General features: G+C 44.6%; 1 protein-coding gene across 1 annotated transcript in view; it reads left to right on the top strand.

Annotated features, from left to right (window-relative positions):
• The first annotated feature begins 5,879 nt into the window (after window positions 1-5,879).
• The window catches only part of LOC310667339 (ovostatin-like), a 59,696-nt gene continuing 45,534 nt past the window's right edge, over window positions 5,880-20,041 (top strand). The window contains exons 1-8 of the mRNA XM_083419435.1: window positions 5,880-6,114; window positions 6,878-7,061; window positions 11,100-11,256; window positions 12,388-12,440; window positions 13,553-13,573; window positions 15,224-15,392; window positions 16,302-16,386; window positions 17,801-17,912. Of these exons, the coding sequence (XP_083275561.1) occupies window positions 6,041-6,114; window positions 6,878-7,061; window positions 11,100-11,256; window positions 12,388-12,440; window positions 13,553-13,573; window positions 15,224-15,392; window positions 16,302-16,386; window positions 17,801-17,912 (855 nt within the window). The 5' untranslated portion in view covers window positions 5,880-6,040. The remainder of the gene's footprint in view (window positions 6,115-6,877; window positions 7,062-11,099; window positions 11,257-12,387; window positions 12,441-13,552; window positions 13,574-15,223; window positions 15,393-16,301; window positions 16,387-17,800; window positions 17,913-20,041) is intronic.

Here is a 20,041-nt window from a genome sequence, read left to right on the forward strand (position 1 = left end):
GAAACTCTTCTTAACCTGAAGCACCACTTTAGTTAATGGGGCCTCCTGCTGCTGCCGCGCTGCAGGAGCACAATTTCTGTACTCATCCTGAAGCAAAGTTCTTAACCTGAAGCACTATTTCTAGGTTAGTGGAGTCTGTAACCTGAAGCGTATGTAACCTGAGGTACCACTGTATATGTAAATAAAGTAGATTAGCCAAAATGCTGGGTTGCTGAGGTCTGTCATGCATGATGCGCAAACTCTGCAGATCCCTAAGTGTGCTGGTTGGCATCGGTTGCTGTGATGTTCGGGCTGAAGAAAGCTTTAGAAGCTCCAGAACGATCGACCAGGAGGGAAAGAACATGCCAGTCGGGCATGTGTCTCTGCCAGGGTCCTACTTGAGTGTAGGCTGAACTCCTGACAGCCCTTGGTGTCACCACTGAGGGGGGGGTGACAAAATGCTGGGGGGCACTCACCACGGAGTCTGCAGCATGCCCAAACCACATGTCTCTCCCCAAATGGTCCGCCCACCGCCTCCCCCTCAGCTGTAGGGTGGCTGAGTGGTAGGAGGCAGGCTCCTTGGAGGCCCCACGGAACGTCCTGCCCCAGCTGGCCCCGACCCCAGGCACAGGGCACACACACCGCCCCAGGCGCCCGATTGGCTTGCTCCGTCGCTGAATGTGGTGGCAGCAGTGGCGGTGGCAGGCAATGCATTCCTTTGAGGCTGGGTGTGCCCACCCTGTGGATCCTGCCACCGCAGGGGGTCCCCTAGCCTCGCCTCATGGGTGGACCAGCCCTGAATCTGAGAACACCTGCTTCTGAAATAGTCAAGTAGCAGAAGAGTTGCAGGAACTTATTCTCTCCCCTCCCTCATTTCAATTGAAATGCCACAGGTTCCTGATTATGAAAGCTCACCTTTTCGGCTCAGAAATGTGGCAGGGGGACTGCCTTTCTAAATCTGCTTTCCTTTTTTTTTAAAAAATGATATTTATTAGAAATTTAATAATTACAGAAGAAGGAGAGAAAAGAAAAAGTACAATAAAAAAGAAAAAAAGAAAAATTAAGAAAAATTAAAAAATACATAAAACAACCCCTCCACCCCACTAGAGAAAAAGCAAAAAAACCCCAAAAAACCGACCTCCTCCCACCTCCCTTTTTTGTATTCTAGTTAATAATTAAGTCAGCAAATTCTTTCCATCTTTCACTGCTTACTATCATTAAATTATCTTAATCCATTTTAACCTTATCTTCCCATCAACATCTTAAAAATTATCTATACTTCACTTTAATATAGAGAAAGAAAAAGAACCTTAAATCTTAAACCCTTAAATCCTAAAATCTTAAGTCCTTATCATATTTCAACTAAAGTCATATAAATTCATTCCACCATCTCCCAACATTCCTTAATTATACAATATTATACTAAATAATATTTTTAAAGAAAATTTCCAGTCTTCTTCCACCGTCTCTTCTCCCTGGTATCGGATTTTGTCAGTCTTTTCTATCAATTCAATATAGTTCATCAACCTGGTGCTCTTGTGTCCGAGGCGCTTAACTCTTCTCCCTGCCCTGCCTGCAAGTTTCTTTTAGTGCCAAAGATTAAGTCCCAAAGGGCTTTCTTCTCAAGAGTTCCTTTATCCCCTCTCAGCATGTTTGCCCATGCTTCATATTCAAAGTTATAATCCAAGAGATGTTCCAAGGCATACTCCACAGGCCCTTTAAGGTTAAAGAGCTCCACTTTTCCAGTCTTTCCCACAGTGCCTCCCTCCATCAAAAAATCTACCCATCTTGCCTTATTCAGTCCAAGCGGGGCACTGTCTCTCCAATTCTGGCTCTCAAACTCCATCACCTCATAATTCAACTTATGTCCATCAATTTGATTCAGTGGGGCCGGGGCCTCCACTTGAATTTCTTCTTGAGGAGCAGGAACAATTTGTTCCATCTTCTTCTCCAAAGCTTGCCATTTCAAAGTTGGTTCCTGCATCACATCCCAAGCAGTTCCTGAAGATTTACTCACATTTTGTTCCAAGTCAGATACATTTTGTTCCAAGTCAGAAACACTTTGTCCACAAATGTCCAATTTCTTTATCGTCAAGTCCGTCTTTTCATGTAGTTGCTTTTATCAAGCGCGTTCACTAGGGCTTCTTGTTTTTCCATTCTTATCCAAAGACTTTCCAAGGTCGCTTATTTCTCAGCCTTTGTTTCTTAGTGGAAGTTTCCACTTCACAGTTATAACAGTTGCAAAAGTTTCAGAGGCTCCCTCTATAGGCAACGGTTACTATTTTTGTTGTTCCAAATCAAAATCCAGTAACAAAATTACTATTCAGCTTTTCTTCTTTTTAAATAACACAAGAGCAATGCAAAAAAGTATATATCTCAGTTCAACCGTCCATCAGGATATATTCCATTCCCCGTTGTTGATTTTTTTCCAGATCATAAAACTTTTTGACAGCCCGATCCCAGGCTCAAGACAATGGTAAATTAACTCGTCTCCTTCACTCTCCTGCAGGTTTAAATCATCCACAAAAGGTTCCCCCCTCTTCTCCTGCTTCCAAGGGGGTCTTCAATATCTTAAATGGTGAAAGTTTAGTACTTTACAGAGTACTTTTCCCAGGCTTTAGCTTGCGACTTCTTTGCTTTGATCTTTTTACAAAACGGAAGGCGGACTTCCTGTTTAGACCTTCACGTTCAAATGCCAAATTTAAATGTTTGGTAATCCAATTTTCTATTTACTTACGAATATTTACTTAGAGTCCAAATGTCCTCAGGAAAAGTCGGCGCTTTCTGGCAACAGCAATGCGGCTTCACTCCTTGAAAATAGCGGTTGATTCGATGTACCGCGCCACTCACCCCGCGTCGCTCCGGAGCCCCGAAACCGGGTCTCCCCGCGAGTAGGGGAGGCGCAAAAGGTACCTGCCGAATCCCAAGTCCACGGGCTTCTTCCGCCCGTGGTTTCTAGCGGGTCTCCGCCTCGCCATGGCGGTCAGACCCTAGTTTCCAAGGAGCGGATTCCTCCAAGACGGAGGAAATCCGCCATTACCAGAAGCGCCAACCCGGAAGTCGGCCTAAATCTGCTTTCCAAGCCTCCGCTCCCACTGACTAGCACATCTTGCCAACAACAAGTGGAGGAAATTTGGCTCATAGCGCAGCCAATTTTCTTAATTTGTTGTCGTGGTTGATTCAGAAACGATCCCTCTGGGTGTAACACAATTTGGTGCTAATCCCTACTGGAATGCAAAAATATTGAATTACCAAATTCAGGCCAATAACATCATTAAAAGTACACGTCAATTGCTTCTTGTTGAGTAAACAAGGTGGTATAACTTTCTCATTCTTAAATGGTGGATATTGCTAAGAAGAAAACTAACCAGAGCAACTCAGAGAGGGTGAAAAAGGATTATTTGCTAAGATATTTGTCAGGGAAGGATGGGTGAAATCCCCTCCCATGCATTTAACTGACAATAAAGTGGGTTTATATTTGCTTAGCTGAACCAGTTGAACAATTCTTTTCCTGGGAAACTGACCCTGCAGATAAACAAGAGATTATGGGCTCATCCACATTTCTGCTTGTCCTGTGCCTAAAAAGATAGCGTCCAAGCAGTCCCCCCCCCCTGTTCTGCACATTTCCCAGGAGAAACCCACTTTTTAGCTCTAATTTGGAACAAATGGCAATCTGCAGAAAACTCAAATTGCTGTTTGCTCTGATTGAGCACTAAATAGCGGTTTTCGCCAGCAGGACAAGAAGGAGTATGCAGCATGTAGACCCATTGAAATTAATGGACCTAAGTTAGTCATGTTCATTCATTTCAATGGGTTTACGCTGAGCAAAACATAGATACACCGTTCTACTTCAGAGCTGCATAGCACGGAAGTTCTGTACCAATCTACAAAGAACTGAAGAGTGCTGAAAAATTCAAATTCAAATGAGACAACATCATACACACAGTATTTCACTGAAATATGGTTCTTATGATACCTTTATTATTTGACTGCATATAACACATATACGTATCTTGTGTCTGTTTGTGAAGGTACATGTTTCGCAAAAAGATACAAATCATGTTCCTCAGCTACCTTTGCCCATACTGCCATTTAATCCCAGGATGGGGAAACCGAACATATCATCATCATTTACTATATTTGTATCATGATGTCATCAACAAAAACCACAGAAGAAAAGCACAGAAATATGTAACTATGGCTTGTGTCCCACGTGCACCTAGGTGTGACGTTCAGGTACTATGACTACAAAGAGATAACTTGTGGGATGAAACGTGGCCACAATTTATTTTAGTTATCAGAGTTTGGTGTGGTGTGAAACAAGGGTCCATCTATTCAGGAAGTCCGCCTGCTGAGCAATACCTCTCTCAGCCCACCTGCCGGGCAACCAGGAGGAAGGTCTTCACAAACTTGGGCCCAACATGGCGCAGGCTGCTGCAGCCTGAGCATGTGGCAGTTGTCCTCTGCTCGCTGAATTAGGGCTGAGGCCTTAAAACTCCACCCGCAAACCTCACAAGCTATAGATCCTGCCCACAGTTGTGTCAAATTGGAACAGCAATGCAAGCATCACATAGCCTTGGGGAAGTGAAAAGCTTGCCACCTCAAGCCAGCTGAGGCTTCCCAGTTGAGCCAATTCCTTCCCAACCCCACCAGCCAGTGGCCAGTCAAAACCCGAAATATACTCAGAGTTGAGAATGGATTTCATGCTCTTTATTCAGCTCATAGTGGGAGGAGGAATGGAAGTTTCCCCAAAATATCTGCTTTATAGACATTATTTACACAATGGGCTGCACGTGATTGGCTAATTCCAGAATTCTCCTGTAGGCCAATCAGGTTGTGGATTCACTTCTATCTGGAGCTGGATTGGGTGGCTCCTGCAGGCCAATCATACTGCTGCATTGTTCTAGGACCAATCAGACTGCTGCATTCTGAATCCTATTGTTCTAGGACCAATCAGACTGCTACATTCTGAATCCTATTGTTCTAGGACCAATCAGACTGCTGCATTTTGGATCCTATTCAACTCAGTACATAACAAAACCCATAACACAGAATCAAGGGAGAGGAGCAAGTTTTCTCCATTGCCTCATACCCAGGGCTGGATTGAGGTTTGATGAGGCCCTAAGCTACTGAAGGTAATGGGGCCCTTTATATCTCTAGCTGTCCTTTGTCAACAACAAATTGTCACTGTTTTTTGTGTTGAACATATGCTATATGGTAATTTATGGACCTAATAGATATCTAAAGCCATTTGCGCATGTTGCCATGCAACCAGTCCATGCAGAATGTAGGCACCCTATATATAGAAATGAGCAAACCAGTGATATTTTAGGGAGCAGGCTAGCAGGCGGGGCCCATTACTTACATCATAGGAGCCTACACACAACACAAAACACTGTTGCTGTATATAGGTTTTGTTTTATTTGCTTTTTATCTTATAATTTGGAAATGTATCCAGTTTTTTTTCCTTTAAATTTTTTTGGGGCCCCCAAGAGAGTGGGGCCCTAAGCTGTAGCTTGTTTTGATTATACATAAATCCGGCACTGTTCACATCACATGGATGTCACAAAATGGCCCTGTTATGTAATGTCACTGTGCCAAGATTTCCAATACAAGAAAAATGAACACCAAATGAGATAAACTCTTCAGATCAACCTCTGACAAGTAGCTTTTAAGACTCCATAAATGCCTTCAGAACTGGAGGCCAGGGATTGCCAATGCAAATTCAAGTAACCACGACAGGCTTTTTCTGGCTTTGTTATTTTTTTACTTTCTTGCATCAGATTAAGGAGGATGGCTCAATTTCCCTGTACTAGGTCACAGAAGATATTTAGATAGCCACAACCAGATACAGCTGGGTGGCAGAAAGTTCACCTTTTTTCTGATAGGTTCTGAGGAGTGTCAGGGGGTGGACGTGTGGCTCTTTCACATGTCCTGGCTGGGTTTATAAAGCTCTGGCCTCCAAACGCAGCCAGGGAGACAAAGGCAGAACTCGCTTTTCCATTGTGGAGGTTGCAACATTGTGGTCATCCTCAACAGAGCTCCAGCTCTCAAATCATTCATGGCCATGTTGGGGCTGCAGTTTGTTCTGGGTATTCTCATATTCCATTTTGGTGCTGCACAGGAGGCAACGTTGTAAGTTATAACCAGCATCTTCTTATAATATTTATTAGTTGACTGTGATTGGCTTCTTTGTTTAGCACAATGCTGCTGTTATCTGATGTTTATGAACTTCCAGGCCTTTGGTCAGGCTGACATTTCCAGCTAAGATGAATAGAGAGTCGTCGTAACTTTTCTCCAGTTATTATTAACAGGGCAAAGTTAATAAGAGCAAGGTGTGAAAGTCTAACTGTAGGGATTTTTATATATTATTGACTTATGCCCTGCCTTTCCCCCAATGGAAAGACGGCTTACAGATAAAAACAAGAAGGTAGGAAAATACCATGAAGCACTGATAAAACTAAAACTATATACATTATAGATTTACATGTATAAAATCTGTTTAAAACATACCAATGATTGCAATAAGAACAGCAGGATTTTATGTCAAAGTGTTGTCAAGCTTTTGTTGGTGTCAAGTGGCCAGCAGTTGTACAGAATGTCTCCTTCTTGACAAGTTTCACTTGACAAAATCCCCTTACCTGTGCAGGTATTACAGGTGCAGTAGCCTGAATGAACCAGATTACATTTGTTCCTAATTGTCTGTGAATAATAAAGTATTGAATTTTATAATTAACGCATAGTTCTTCTCGGCCAGTATTGCCTAATGGCATAGCAACTTTCCTCATGCAGCTGAAAGCAGGCTTTCTGCCAAATAGCTAAAGGATGAGCTTTTCATGTGCTGTGAGTTGCTTTTGCTGGTACGAACTAATACAGCTGCTCTTTTGGGATTTCACAGGCAGTATGTCCTAGTAGTGCCTTCAGTACTGCAGAGTGGCTCTGCAAATACAGCCTGTGTGCAACTTCTCAACCTCAATGAGACTGTAAGCCTGAATGTCTTTCTGGAATATGAGAGGCGGAATGTAACTGTTTTCCAAGAAGCTGTGCGAAGGGAAAACTTCTTCAAATGCAGCTACTTTATGGTAAGTATTTCTTGCCTCCGTGACAATTAGAAAGAGACATAAACGGAGAGGAAAAAGGGAAAGGGGACCACCATAGAGCCAGTGTGGTGTAGTGGTTAAGAGCGGTAGTCACGTAATCAGGGTAACCGGGTTCGCGTCTCCGCTCCTCCACATGCAGCTGCTGGGTGACCTTGGGCCAGTCACAGTCTCTCAGCCCCACTCACCTCACAGAGTGTTTGTTGTGGGGGAGGAAGGGAAAGGAGAATGTTAGCCGCTTTGAGACTCCTTAAAGGGAGTGAAAGGCGGGATATCAAATCCAAACTCTTCTTCTTCTTCTTCTTCATAGACTTGTAGAGGTGGAAGGGACACCAAGGGACATCTAGCCCAACCCTGTAAGGATGTTGAAATTACAAAATAGGATAGGGAAGAGGAGCAAGAAGGGATAGGAGGCTTGCGAAAGAGCAGAAAATATTGTTACCTGCCCCCCCCCCTCCAATCTCCAAGCGGTGTGAGATTCCAGGTGTTCTAGATGCTTACTCATGGTTCGCATTCCCTTTTGGAAATGAGGCACAGCAGAAGCTGTGGTGTCATTATGCTATATGGTTTATTTACACATATATACAACCTCAGCTTATGATGGAGGGGTTCCAAGCAATGACTTTCAAGCAAATTCTGGTTCTCCCATTCCAGCCACTTTGGAGTCAAGTTGCTAGCTCTGATCCTCACCCCCTCTTCAGTTTGCAGTGTTTTGACACTGGCACCTCCCCCCCTCCCACTCACATTGGGCAAACTACCCTTCTGAAGCTCTGTCCTAAAAACTCTGGCATTATCTTCTGCTAACTATCCAGAGCCCGGAGCCGGGCTCCACCCATGTCCTGGCTGGCATATCCTTTACCTTCTTGCCTTATTTTTATTCTGTGAATGATCCACCACCTCTTTTCCCCCTCTTTTAATGGCCCATCTCTCTAGGAGATTTCCTGAATGGCTTGGCCTGTATTTTAAGCACTTTGCTAAGTTTGGCATCTGGCACACAGGAATTAGAAGAGAGGTTCTGGGATGAGAAGGGGAGTCTTAAAACAATAAAATAATTATTAGCTGAGAATACATGTGAAGCATTTTAAATGTTGTCTTTGCAATAACCCTTTGGAATAGGTCGTTATTCAAAATATTCTTATCTTCCTACGGCAGACACAGTGCAGAGGTGGGAGGCCTCACACTACTAAATGAAGGTCCCTTTCAGGGACTGCTTAACTGAGAACTTCCCAACTCCCACCTGTTACTTCGCCATGGTGCTGCATAACCCCACCATCAGAAACAGGGCAGCCAGTTAAGTTGGTCAGTCTGCCTCTTTCAGAGCATTATCTATCTTGTAGCTCAAAATACGGCGCAAATAGAATTGTGCTTTTAATTGGAACAACTCATGCATTCCTGTAGACATTTTTCATTAGGCTTTCAACATGCGTTCAGAGAAAAGAGAATCTAACAATTTGCCTTGTTTACATGCTCACACTCAGGTTCTTTGTTGGCATTTGTCTGACTTGAGAGACAATGGGCTGCGTCTCTGGAGGTGAAGTCAAACTGCTGGAGAATCACAGCACCTGCTGTGGTTGCAGAGACCAGCAACTTGTAACAATTGCTGCCTCCTGTGTTGTTTTTGCTGCGTTAGTGTGGTGTAGTGGTTAAGAGCGGTGGACTCGTAATCTGGTGAACTGGGTTCAATTCCCCGCTCCTCCACATGCAGCTGCTGGGTGACCTTGGGCTAGTCACACTTCTCTGAAGTCTCTCAGCCCCACTCACCTCACAGAGTGTTTGTTGTGGGGGAGGAAGGGAAAGGAGAATGTTAGCCACTTTGAGACTCCTTAGGGTAGTGATAAAGCAGGATATCAAATCCAAACTCTTCTTCTGAAGTGATCTCTCTGGGGCACCAGCCTGGGCAGTGTGTATGGAGGTCCTGGGCTGCCCAGACAACAAGACCCCCTCGCATCAGCTTCTTGCTCGCATCAGCTTCTTGCGCAACAGGCATCAAGAGTACCTCCATTTTTTCTCGGAAGAGAATCACTTGGTGTACTGTGCAGATATTGCACAGCTTCTGCTCAAGCTTGGAGTGCCACAGTATGAACCCAAAGATTGGAGACTGTTCATTGACAGCAGCAAGCGATCACTGAAATGTGTTCTGTTACACAACGGCAACCAGTTTGCCTCTATACCCCTGGCTCACTTGGGTACACTGAAGGAGAACTATGAAGCGGTGAAGTATGTGCTGGAGAAAATTGGTTATGATCAGCATAAGTGGTTTATTTGTGTTGACCTGAAGATGGTGAACTTTTTGTTGGGACAACAGTCTGGCTTCACCAAATACCCATGTTTTCTGTGCATGTGGGATAGTAGGGACCGTGCTCAGCATTACACGAAGAAGGACTGGCCTGTGCGGGAAGAATTGGTGCCTTGCAAAGAAAGGAACGTCATCAACGACCCTCTGGTGGACAGAGACAGAATACTCTTCCCACCGCTGCACATCAAGCTCGGCTTAATCAAGCAGTTCACCAAGGCTCTGGACAAGGATGGTGACTGCTTCATTACTTGTGCCAGGCTTTTCCAGGATTGGCCATGGAGAAGTTGAAAGCTGGCATCTTTGACGGTCCTCAGATCCGTCAGCTCATCAGAGATCCAGAGTTTGGAAAGTCAATGAACGAAGTGGAACTGGAAGCGTGGAAGGCATTTGTTCTGGTAGTGAAGAACTTTATTGGCAACAATAAGGCCAGAAACTACGCAGAACTTGTCAACAACATGGTGACTGCTTTCAGAAACCTGGGCTGCAACATGAGCGTCAAGATGTACTACCTATTTTCACATATGGACCGGTTTCCTGAGAACCTGGGTTCAATGAGTGATGAGCAGGGGGAGAGATTCCATCAGGACATGAAAGAGATGGAGACCAGGTATCAGGGTCGCTGGGACGCAGTCATGATGGCTGACTACTGTTGGACTCTGAAGAGAGACCTCCATGCTGCTGAGCATTCCAGGAGTTCCAAGAAACAGAAGTTCAAGCCCTGAAGTTTGAAAAATGGTGAAGCAACATGCAATTTACGTGTACTTACCTTTATCAATGCCCACCATTCAGTTTATAGAAAACCTGACCTGATGGAGAGAAACGGATGCCATTTCCTGATTCAGCAGTGCAAAAATACCCTAAATCAGTTGTAGAAATCTAGACAACATTCAAAAAGTAAAAAATTGTTGCCCAGTGTTATCTGTTCTATCACATATGTTTACTGTTGTAAACCAAAATTGCCCTTTTCCCTTATGGGGTATCCAAGAGCCCATATAGAGTCCTTACATAGGTTCCCTATTGGTAGGAGAGAATAACAGAGGCCAACCAGAGAATATTGAGAAGCAAAGCAGCTAGTAAGCCTGATCTTTATTGATCTGTTCCCACAGGGTACTCGCCTCACACGCAGGAGAGAGGAGGAACCCAGAAAAATGGCTCGCAAGGCCTTATAAAGACTTTTGAAATTGCCACCCTGTAGATCAAGACCACCCCCAGAAACATCATACATACATCACAGAAGGGGTGTAACCTAAGACCACCCCCCAGATACATCATACCTACATCACAGAAAAGGCGGTCTTAAAACAGAAATTTGAATGTTGTTTTTCTCCTGTTGTTGTTTATCTCCTGTCTGGCAGGTTACTTGATTGGATTGCCTGGGTAACCTGGCCAGTCTTTTGTAATGATAAATACTTAGTTCCTGGGCCAGGTCACAGGCTCACACCCTATTCATATCTTAAATGTGCCCTTAAGACAGGATTTGTGAGGAAAGAGACAATGGGGAGGTTTCCCACTTTGACCTTGCAGAGAAAACATTTGCTCAGATTAGGAATCAAAATGGTTCCAGGTCGGTCTTCCTGTACTGATCTACATTACCAGACAGGTAAGCCACGTAGCTGTGAGATGCAGGGAAGGCAACTACAGGTGCTGGAATCCTTTGGAGAAAATGGTGGCAAACCTCCACACATTTACAGGTCTATTGTAGTATCGCTTGGTTTCTTCCCTCACAGGTCCCTGAGGCCAGTTCCAACCCTGTGGCTTACATCACCATCTCTCTCAAAGGCGCCACCGTCAATGTGACAGAGAGGAGGGTTTTGGCCATTCAAAACAAAGGCACCGTTGTTTTCGTTCAGACTGACAAACCCATCTACAAACCTGGACAGGAAGGTAAGTGATGGTCATGGCATTATCTCTTCCACAGCAATGTGTAAAAAGTGTTTTGCGGCCCTTCCCAGACTCATCATGAATAGTCTAAATGCTGTAAATATGGGGAATTGTGGGAAGAGCTGCGTGTTCAGCAGCAGACCCTGGTCTGGAAAGCCAAGACACTACTTTTTCTGTGACAAATTTATGGAGGGGGGGAATTATGGATACCACATCATCATCATCAAATTTACTTATACCTTGCCCATCTGGCTGGGCCTCCCTAGCCACTCTGGGCGGCTCCCAACATATTAAAAATACGATAAAACATCAAACATTAAAAACTTCCCTAAACAGGGCTGCCTTCAGATGTTTTCTAAAAGTCAGGTAGTTGTTTATTTCCTTGACATCTGACGGGAGGGCGTTCCACAGGGCGGGTGCCACTACTAAGAAGGCCCTCTGCCTGGTTCCCTGTAACCTCACTTCTTGCAGTGAGGGAATCGTCAGTAGGCCCTCAGAGCTGGACCTCAGTGTATGGGCTGAACGACGGGGATGGAGATGCTCCTTCAGGTATACTGAACCGAGGCCGTTTAGGGCTTTCAAGGTCAGCATCAACACTTTGAATTGTGCTTGGAAATGTACTGAAATGTGGTCTGACTGCTGACATGTCCATAAATCTGCTACCAGAGGCAGTGTTAGGTTAGTGTGACCCATGTGGCACAACTCAGCACCACCACAATCCTATAGAACGGAGGGCAAGAGGCAGAGGGAGGAGCACTGAATTTTAGCATCATACAGGGTGCTGCGGAAATTTTAGAGCCCCAAGTCCACCACTGCTGCAACAGATTAGTACAGGCTGTATACTGGGTTGGGAATGCAAGGAGGAAACCTAGAAAGGCTAAACTACTTAGGTATTAGGTATAATAACCCAGATTTCAAACTCAACCCACTTCACAAACCATGGTGAATAGAACTGGTAATCTGAGTCAACCTTTACTGTATGGCTGAGGTGGAATTTGAATGCAGGTTTTTCATGTCCAAATTGATCTCTTTTTTTCCCTGGATTGCAGTTTCCCAGAATGATAAAAACTTGCTGTTAGCTAGCGGGAAAGCAAGTGAATTTCTCTCACAGTCTTTTCCTTTCCCCTTCCACAGTGCTCTTCCGAATTGTTTCTCTAAATACGCGTTTTCAACCTGCTCCTCAAACTGTAAGTATATGGTCAGGAGGAAGAATTTCCAAAAAGCTCCTGGTTTATATTAAAGTCTTTGTGAACCATCTCATCCGCTTTAAAAAAAGCAGATGCACAATCCATAACCATAGCTTAACGCCCAAATAAGCATGCAGAGTCTGAGGCAAAACCTTTTGGTTTGGTGTTTGCTTGGTCTGCTCCTAAATAGTAGTCTATGCACGTAACTCCAAATGAGTTTGAATCAGACCAAAGTAAACAGTTTCAAAGAAGCTGTCTATGCAATTTGGCCTACTAATAAGTGCTTAGCACACACGCAGCATTTTTGCTTTGAAGTTAAAAGCTAATGTTCTCCACCAAGGTTCCTGCAAATGGACTGAACATACCTATTGTGTCTGTGAATGATTCTGAATACTCTTTCTAGGAAATGAAGCAACTCTGGTCATTGTTGGAAAGTCAGTAAATAAATTAAACTTGTGGTAGATGGAATGGAAAGTTTAGCCATGGAACAAAGGGATACGATGACGTTTTGGTTATCCATTTAAAACGTATAGCAACCTTAGCAGTTGTTTTAACAGCAATTATCTGCATTCTTTGCAAATTTATCAAAGCAGCAAATCTACAACATACGCAGACAACAATAGTTTAGTACATGTTACCAATGCAGACAGGCTAATTTGTGAAAATCTAGAATTTCTTTTACCTCTGTTCTGATTAATGATGTCCTCAGGTTTGGCCATTTATTGGGGAAAAGGCAGTCTGCCTTGAAGGACAGGAGAAGTGTCTATGGCTGTCTGCTAGCAAGCATATTCACCCAATATATTTTTGTTCATCCCTATGCACAAAATGCACAATATTGCAGCGTTTTAGCTGCAAATACTAAAAGAAGACTTGTTTCTAATCTTGCTCATTGCCTGAAACCTATTCCCTTATTTTGTTCCACCATCACTGAGATGTAAGCTATGCTGCCTCATATATTTAACAGAGCGAAACTGAACCATTTTTCTTTCAGGGTTCAAATCATCCCTTTAAACACTTGTTGATTGGGAGTTTTGATGCTCAACTCTGAAAAGCTGTTGACATTTAAAATATTTTTCAAACACTAACATTCTCTTCACATTCATCTCTTTCAGTATCCTTTGGTCACCATTCAGGTAAGAGTCTTTGTTTTTAAAAGATGCTTATCTGTATTGTATTGTATTGTATTGTATTGTATTGTATTGTATTGTATTATTGTATTGTATTGTATTGTATTGTATTGTATTGTATTGTATTGTATTGTATTGTTGCACCCCAGTCTCTGAGCAGTGTGAGATTCCAGGGGCTCCAGGCATGCTTACCCAGGATTCATGTTTCCTTTTGGAAATGAGGCACAGTAGAGATTGTGGTGTCTTTATGATAGATGGTTTATTTACACATGTATACAAGGGGTTCACAGCTTCAACACCCCCAAAGGGTCTTGCTTCTCCCTTAGCCACAGCCTTGGATTCAAACAGAACTCAGACATTGCTCTCTGAACCTCTGCTCACTGCTTTGCATCATCACAGCAAACTCTGCTCAGAAACTCAGGCTTTGTTCTCCTATCTAAGAGGTGGAGAAAGGTGCCACTCATTTGTTGTCTAGCACAGAGCCTTCTTTTCTTTGTTCTCTTAATGGCCCATCACCCAGGTGATGGGTAGCTTATATTTAACACTTGCTGGATCCAGGAGATGGGTGAGTCTCAAGCAGACTACTCAGACTCATAACTCTATTGTGCTTGAAACTGATTAAGTTTATGTGATTATTTGTAATATTCAGCTGCACCAGGGAATAAAGCAATTGGCAAACAACTTCTGTGAGGAAAAGGAAAAGTGCAGTTTGGCTGGGCTTAAGGCACAATCCACATCTATCTTTGTGTGAGAGGCAAAGGACTAGGATGAGGGTTTAGGAGGGGAAGAAGAGAAGGTACTGGCTGGCTCCTGTGCTGGCTCCTGTACTGTCTGGCTCCTGTGCAGGGCTGGCTCCTGTGCAATGCCCCGGGCTAGCATCCCCTGTCAGGGACTGGCTAGATGATGAGGAGTGGTGGGGGTACCAGCTGGGGAACCCCCAAGGGAAGCTGCAGAGGAGGAACACTCAGAGCCCTAGGATTGGTGGTGGGGCGCTGAGGTGGGTCAGAGGAAGAATGGAGGGAGGAATGGTTGAATGCTGAAGAAGAAACATGCTTTAGTGAGCAAGGAGAGCCTGTGACAGAGAGCAGCTCCAAGGACACGCATGGCAATGCGTAGGGCGGAACAGAGATTACAGGTGCCCCGATGTAATTTGAGGCTGCTTGGGAAACATCCGGCAGAGAAGAAGACCTGGAGCATAGGTAGGCAAATTAAGGCCTGGAGGATCTGGCCCAATTGCCTTCTAAATCTGGCCTGCGGATGGTCTGGGAATCAGCGTATTTTTACATGAGTAGAATGTGTGCTTTTATTTAAAATGCATCTCTGGGTTATTTGTGGGGCATAGGAATTCGTTCATTATTTCCCCCCCCAAAATATAGTCCAGCCCCCCACAAGGCCTGAAGGACAGTGGACCAGCCCCCTGCTGAAAAAGTTTGCTGACCCCTGACCTCAAGGAAGTAGAGGGCAGGGACAGTCAGTCCTGTCAACTGTTGGCTTCCTCAAAAGCATTTTTTTGGCTCTATGTTGATAAGTGGCCTTCAGATTTGGGCTGGTTTGACTGCTACCTGCTGACTGCTAATCTAGTTCCTCCTGAAACTAAGCAACCTGAGTTGAATCTTTGGCTTCTCGCCTTAATGTGCCTTTATTCTGCGCTTCTAGGATCCCCAGAGGAACCAGATATTCCAGTGGAGAAACGTAACGTCTGAGATCTCTATTGTTCAGCTCTCATTCTCAATAATTTCGGAGCCAATACTGGGAGACTATGAAATCATCGTGCAGAGTCAATCGGGAGCTAAGAACTCCCATATATTCTCTGTCAAGGAATATGGTAAACATATGTACCTGTTATTTTCTAGGGTTCAGAAAACAATTAGGACTTGCTGGAAGATGAAAGTCTTTAATTTTCTGGCCTGGTATAAAAATGTAGCAACTTGGATTTTCAGAAAAGTCACATACAACACACAAAATGTTCAAAGGCAAACACATACTTATCAAAGCTGGAGTTGTATGTATTTGCTGGTAAACAAACCTATTAAATAAACCTGACATTTTTGTAAACCACCTAAAATGCAATGGTAAAACAAATCGTTCTGTGAGAGTCAACCGTTTGTTTACAATGCCGTTTCCTTATAATAATATCACCATTCTCTTAGACGATTCTCAGTGCAAATGAGAATAATAATAATTCTCAGTGCTGATAATCATCTGGGAAGTGTGAGGATGGTCTGTCTCAGAAGGTGGGTCAGTTGAGGAAAAGGCTGACCAGACAAGCCTCAAACTTTGCCTCATACACATGCCAAATCACTGGTGGAGCATACATGAACAGTGCCCCGGGGTGTGTGTGTGGGTGAGGAGCAGCACATGGAGGGAGCCTGCCGCAGCTCACCTTGCAAGGGGGGGCACATTCATGAGCCACAGTGGAGCCGAAGAGGGAGGCAGGAAAGCAGCCATCGACTCTCCTCCTCTCTGCCCCCAGGTCTGACCTGACCCAGAAGTGGAGCTGCAGCGTTGGGCCACCGTGAGAAGAAATTGTCTCTGCAGCTCTATTACGTGCCGGAGCAAAGCTCCAATTAAAGAGCCTGTCATGGGGTCACCTAGTCGTGCCCCCTCAAAAAAATGTGCCCAGGGCCATGCCCCCCTCACGCCCCCCCGATACTACACCAATGTGCCAAAGTGTTCAAAATCGCAAACTGTTTCTCTGGAATATATGTTTGACTGTGTCTTTTTCACTCTTCAGTATTACCACTGTTTGACATCACTATCAGTGCACCGAAAACAGTCTCTGTGCAGAATCCAGATTTCGTTGTGAAGGTGTGCGGCTTGTAAGTATTGGACCCAATGGCTGAAGTAGACGTTTTCAGTGGTGGAGGCTGATCTACTGGGGCTAAGGCACAACACTACCTTTGAAAATGCCAGGCAATTATTAAAAAATCCCTACTTACAGTCTCAAAGCCATGTGCTCTTTCCTGTCCCACACGTAGTTCCTTCCATTCAGTCATTAAAAGCTGCAGCAACTGTGGGGTGGAGTCAGGTAAGTAAACTAAGTCTGAGCCACATGCAAATCCAGAGCATTTTTTCAGAAGGTATCAATGGCTCTGCTTCCAACAGACCCCTTCCCTAGCTTGAGTTCAGAATAACTTGAATGGAGAGGGGTGAAAGAAAATGCTGTTAGTATTATTTATAGCTTGCTTTTTTGTGAGTTTTGAAAACGAAAAGCTTGGTCTGTGTACTTATCTGGATATGACTCCACATCCTTCTCCAAACCTGGGAGATCTTCTCCCAAAGCTCAGACATAGCAGCAGCTGATAATGATTGTTCACATTTTTAAGACTGAGATATGCATGGAAAATATGTTCTGCTATGCTCTGATGTACTCAAATGAAACATTTATTTATTTGCCTGTTGGTGGAATGCTTTGTTTAGAAAAGTTTTTAATGTTTGATGTTTTATCGTGTTTTTAATATTCTGTTGGAAGCCGCCCAGAGTGGGCAGCATATAAATAATATTTTATATATATATTGAAGGGGTATGTGCAAACTCAGTATCCCACCTTCTGCTTCCATTGTTTTCTCCATTTAGAGAAAAAGATGTTTTGGGTTAATTGAATAGTTAGATAAATTTTGTGGTGGAGAGAAAACACGTGCAACAGGAAGCCCTTCTCCTTCGCATTCTAAAAGTATTTGCATTAATTTTTTAGTGATTGATGTGTAGGTATAAACAGTGCGTGAATTCAAAAACTTATGTCGTGGTATGGCTTAAGTTCTAAATATGCAGTTTGGAGTCAATCTTGTCTGAAAATCATACTTGCCCCCCCCTCCTTGCGTGAAAAGTCTTCCTGTGTCCATAGATGTGCAGAGAATAATTGATGTTTTTTCAGCGAGGAGGAGACAATGGTACTCTGCACATGAGTAATGGCACCCTTTCATAAATAAATGATGCACAGGTCATATTGCGATGGAAACGGCAAGGTTACAAATTGCAGCCCCACCAAGTCAAAATGTTACCAGCCACCACTTTAAGGAAGGTTATGTAAGGAATCAACTGATACCTACAAAATTTATGTCAGCATGCAAAGGCAGCTGACATTTGCTGAGGCTGAATGCAAAACTCACCAGGTGCATTTATCAGAGGAAACACATTTCCAATGCATCTGTGAATCTGTAGTCCTTTCTGTATTTCTAGCTCTTACGTCTAGGCCATCTATTCTCAAATACTGTATGCTCCTTTCCCTTCTAGGTATACGTATGGGCAGCCAGTTGAGGGGAAAGCTCAGCTCAGTGTGTGCAGAAATCTCAATTTTTATGGAACCTGCAAGAGGGACCCTGTCTGTGAATCTGTTAATAAAGAAGTAAGATACATAGTTCCTTATCATTTTCTGTCCTTCTCCTCCCTTCATTGTCTTCTCCTGTTTTCCTTTCCCATTAGGCCTTTTTGCACAGTCAGAAAAATTTATTCCACAAATAATGATGCAGCCCAGTTTGCAATGAAGTAAAAAGTGCTGCATCATCCAATCCTTTGAATTATACTCTGCAGACCTCAGCCCAGTGTAATATCCACAATACTTATCCTGTCCTCATGTAACGGATAGGGATGGAGCTGTGTACAGACTTGCTGCCAGGAGACAGATCATAGAATTGTAGAGTTGGAAAGGGACCACAAGGGTCATCTAGTCCAACCACCTGCAGTGCAGGAATATGCATCTGTCCCATGCAGAATTCAAGCCCGCAATCTTGGCATTATCAGCACCACACCAGCGGCGGAGGAACCCTCTCCGGCACCCAGGGTGGGATGCCAAGGGGCAGGGTGAACTGCTCGGTGGCGCAGGCACAATGTCCATATGGAGTGTGCATGTGCGGCATCCCGTATGGAGTGCCACTTGGGGGGGTGACACATAGCTGTCAACTTACAGATTTGAAAATAAGGGACCAGCAGCCTCAAAAATAAGGGATCAGCAGCCAAAATAAGGGATTTTAGTCAACCAGCAGCCAAACGAAGCCTCAAGCAGTGGTTCCCACAGCGCGGCAACCCGGCAAAGGGGATGCAGCAAGGAAAACCACCGTCACCTCTCTGCTGGGAAGCACTGAGCAAAGGCGAGTCCCCAGGCAAGGCAGCCAATTTGATCGGCACAAAGCATGCAAGCTCCACCCCCCCAGTCGTTCTTAGACTCCTTACTGGGTGAGCAACGCAGCCAAGCAACACAGTTGGAGCCTCCCTCCTCCCTGGCCGGCAGGGAGGGAGGGAGAGGAGCTGCTTCCTTTGAAACCCGGGAAATTTAAGGGACATCATCAATAAGGGACAGCAGTGGGACATGACGCTGGGATAAGGGACTTTCCTGCCAAATAAGGGACGGTTGACAGCTATGGGGTGACAAGATGGGTCCTGCCTTCCCCCAGCTGTAGAGCGGTCGAGGGCGCGCTCAGTCAATATGAGCACCACTTACGTGGCGTCCGTACGAGCTGCCGCACATGCGCACTCTATATGGGCTGCCGTGCGCACGCCTTCCATATGAGCATCCTAATGAGCTGCCATGCGAGCAGCATCCTGTACGGACTGCACATGTGCGGCATCCTGTATGGAGTGTGCACGTGTGGCATCCATACTGACTGTGCGTGCCCTTGGCCGCTCTACAGCTGGGGGGAGGCAGGGGCCATCTTGTCACACACACCCAGAGTGGCATCTGGGTCGGACCGCCCCCTCTGCCCCCCACTTCATACGCCCCTGCACCACATTAATCAACTGAGCTAGCCTCCCCCCTTTTCCAGTCTGTTGGATGTGAGCTCTAACATTGCCTCCTCAAATCTGAACAAAACAGAAATGGTTCATAAAACTGGGGGCATGCGGGAACATAAGAATAAGGAGCCATTGCTTGGTGCTCATTTTACTTTTCATTTATTGCTGCGTCCTAGAATTGAGTACAGCTCACCTCATTGGACTACAGAGCCCCAGGAATTCAAAACTGAATAGTGTCTGAATAAGTATCTGGGTCACAGCACAAAGCCAGGGCCATGGAAACCAGTAGATTGGGGATTTGTGGAGTGGGATCATTTTCCTACTGTATTCTTCCTTGTGGAGTAATGGTGTCATAAGTCACCAAGTTCAGTCTGAAGCTTATTGGGTACAGGCTTCTTATTCATGTGGCGGTGGCAGTAATTGGTTAAAGCACTCTAATGGCCTGAAAGCTGTTATTGGCTGAGCTTCCCCGGAATCCCGGAGTGGAGATAAGGGCAGACAGTAGGATCAAGAGATGCTGTGACAGAAGAAGTAGGAAGCTATGAGAATACAGGTCTGAGATGGCAGGAGGCCAAAGGGCCAGACATGGACATGAGGGTTGTGGGAATCTCAGAAGGGAAAGAAATCTGGGAGAGAAAGCTGCAAAGATAAGGAAAGTTGGCTTGTATTGATTTAAAGACCTCTGAAACTTCTCTAATTTATTAATGGTGGGCTTCCAGAAGCAATTTCCAGCATACATTGGATACT

The sequence above is a fragment of the Podarcis tiliguerta genome (genome assembly GCF_965153285.1).
Source record: "Podarcis tiliguerta genome assembly, chromosome: 17".
Lineage (NCBI taxonomy): Eukaryota > Metazoa > Chordata > Lepidosauria > Squamata > Lacertidae > Podarcis > Podarcis tiliguerta.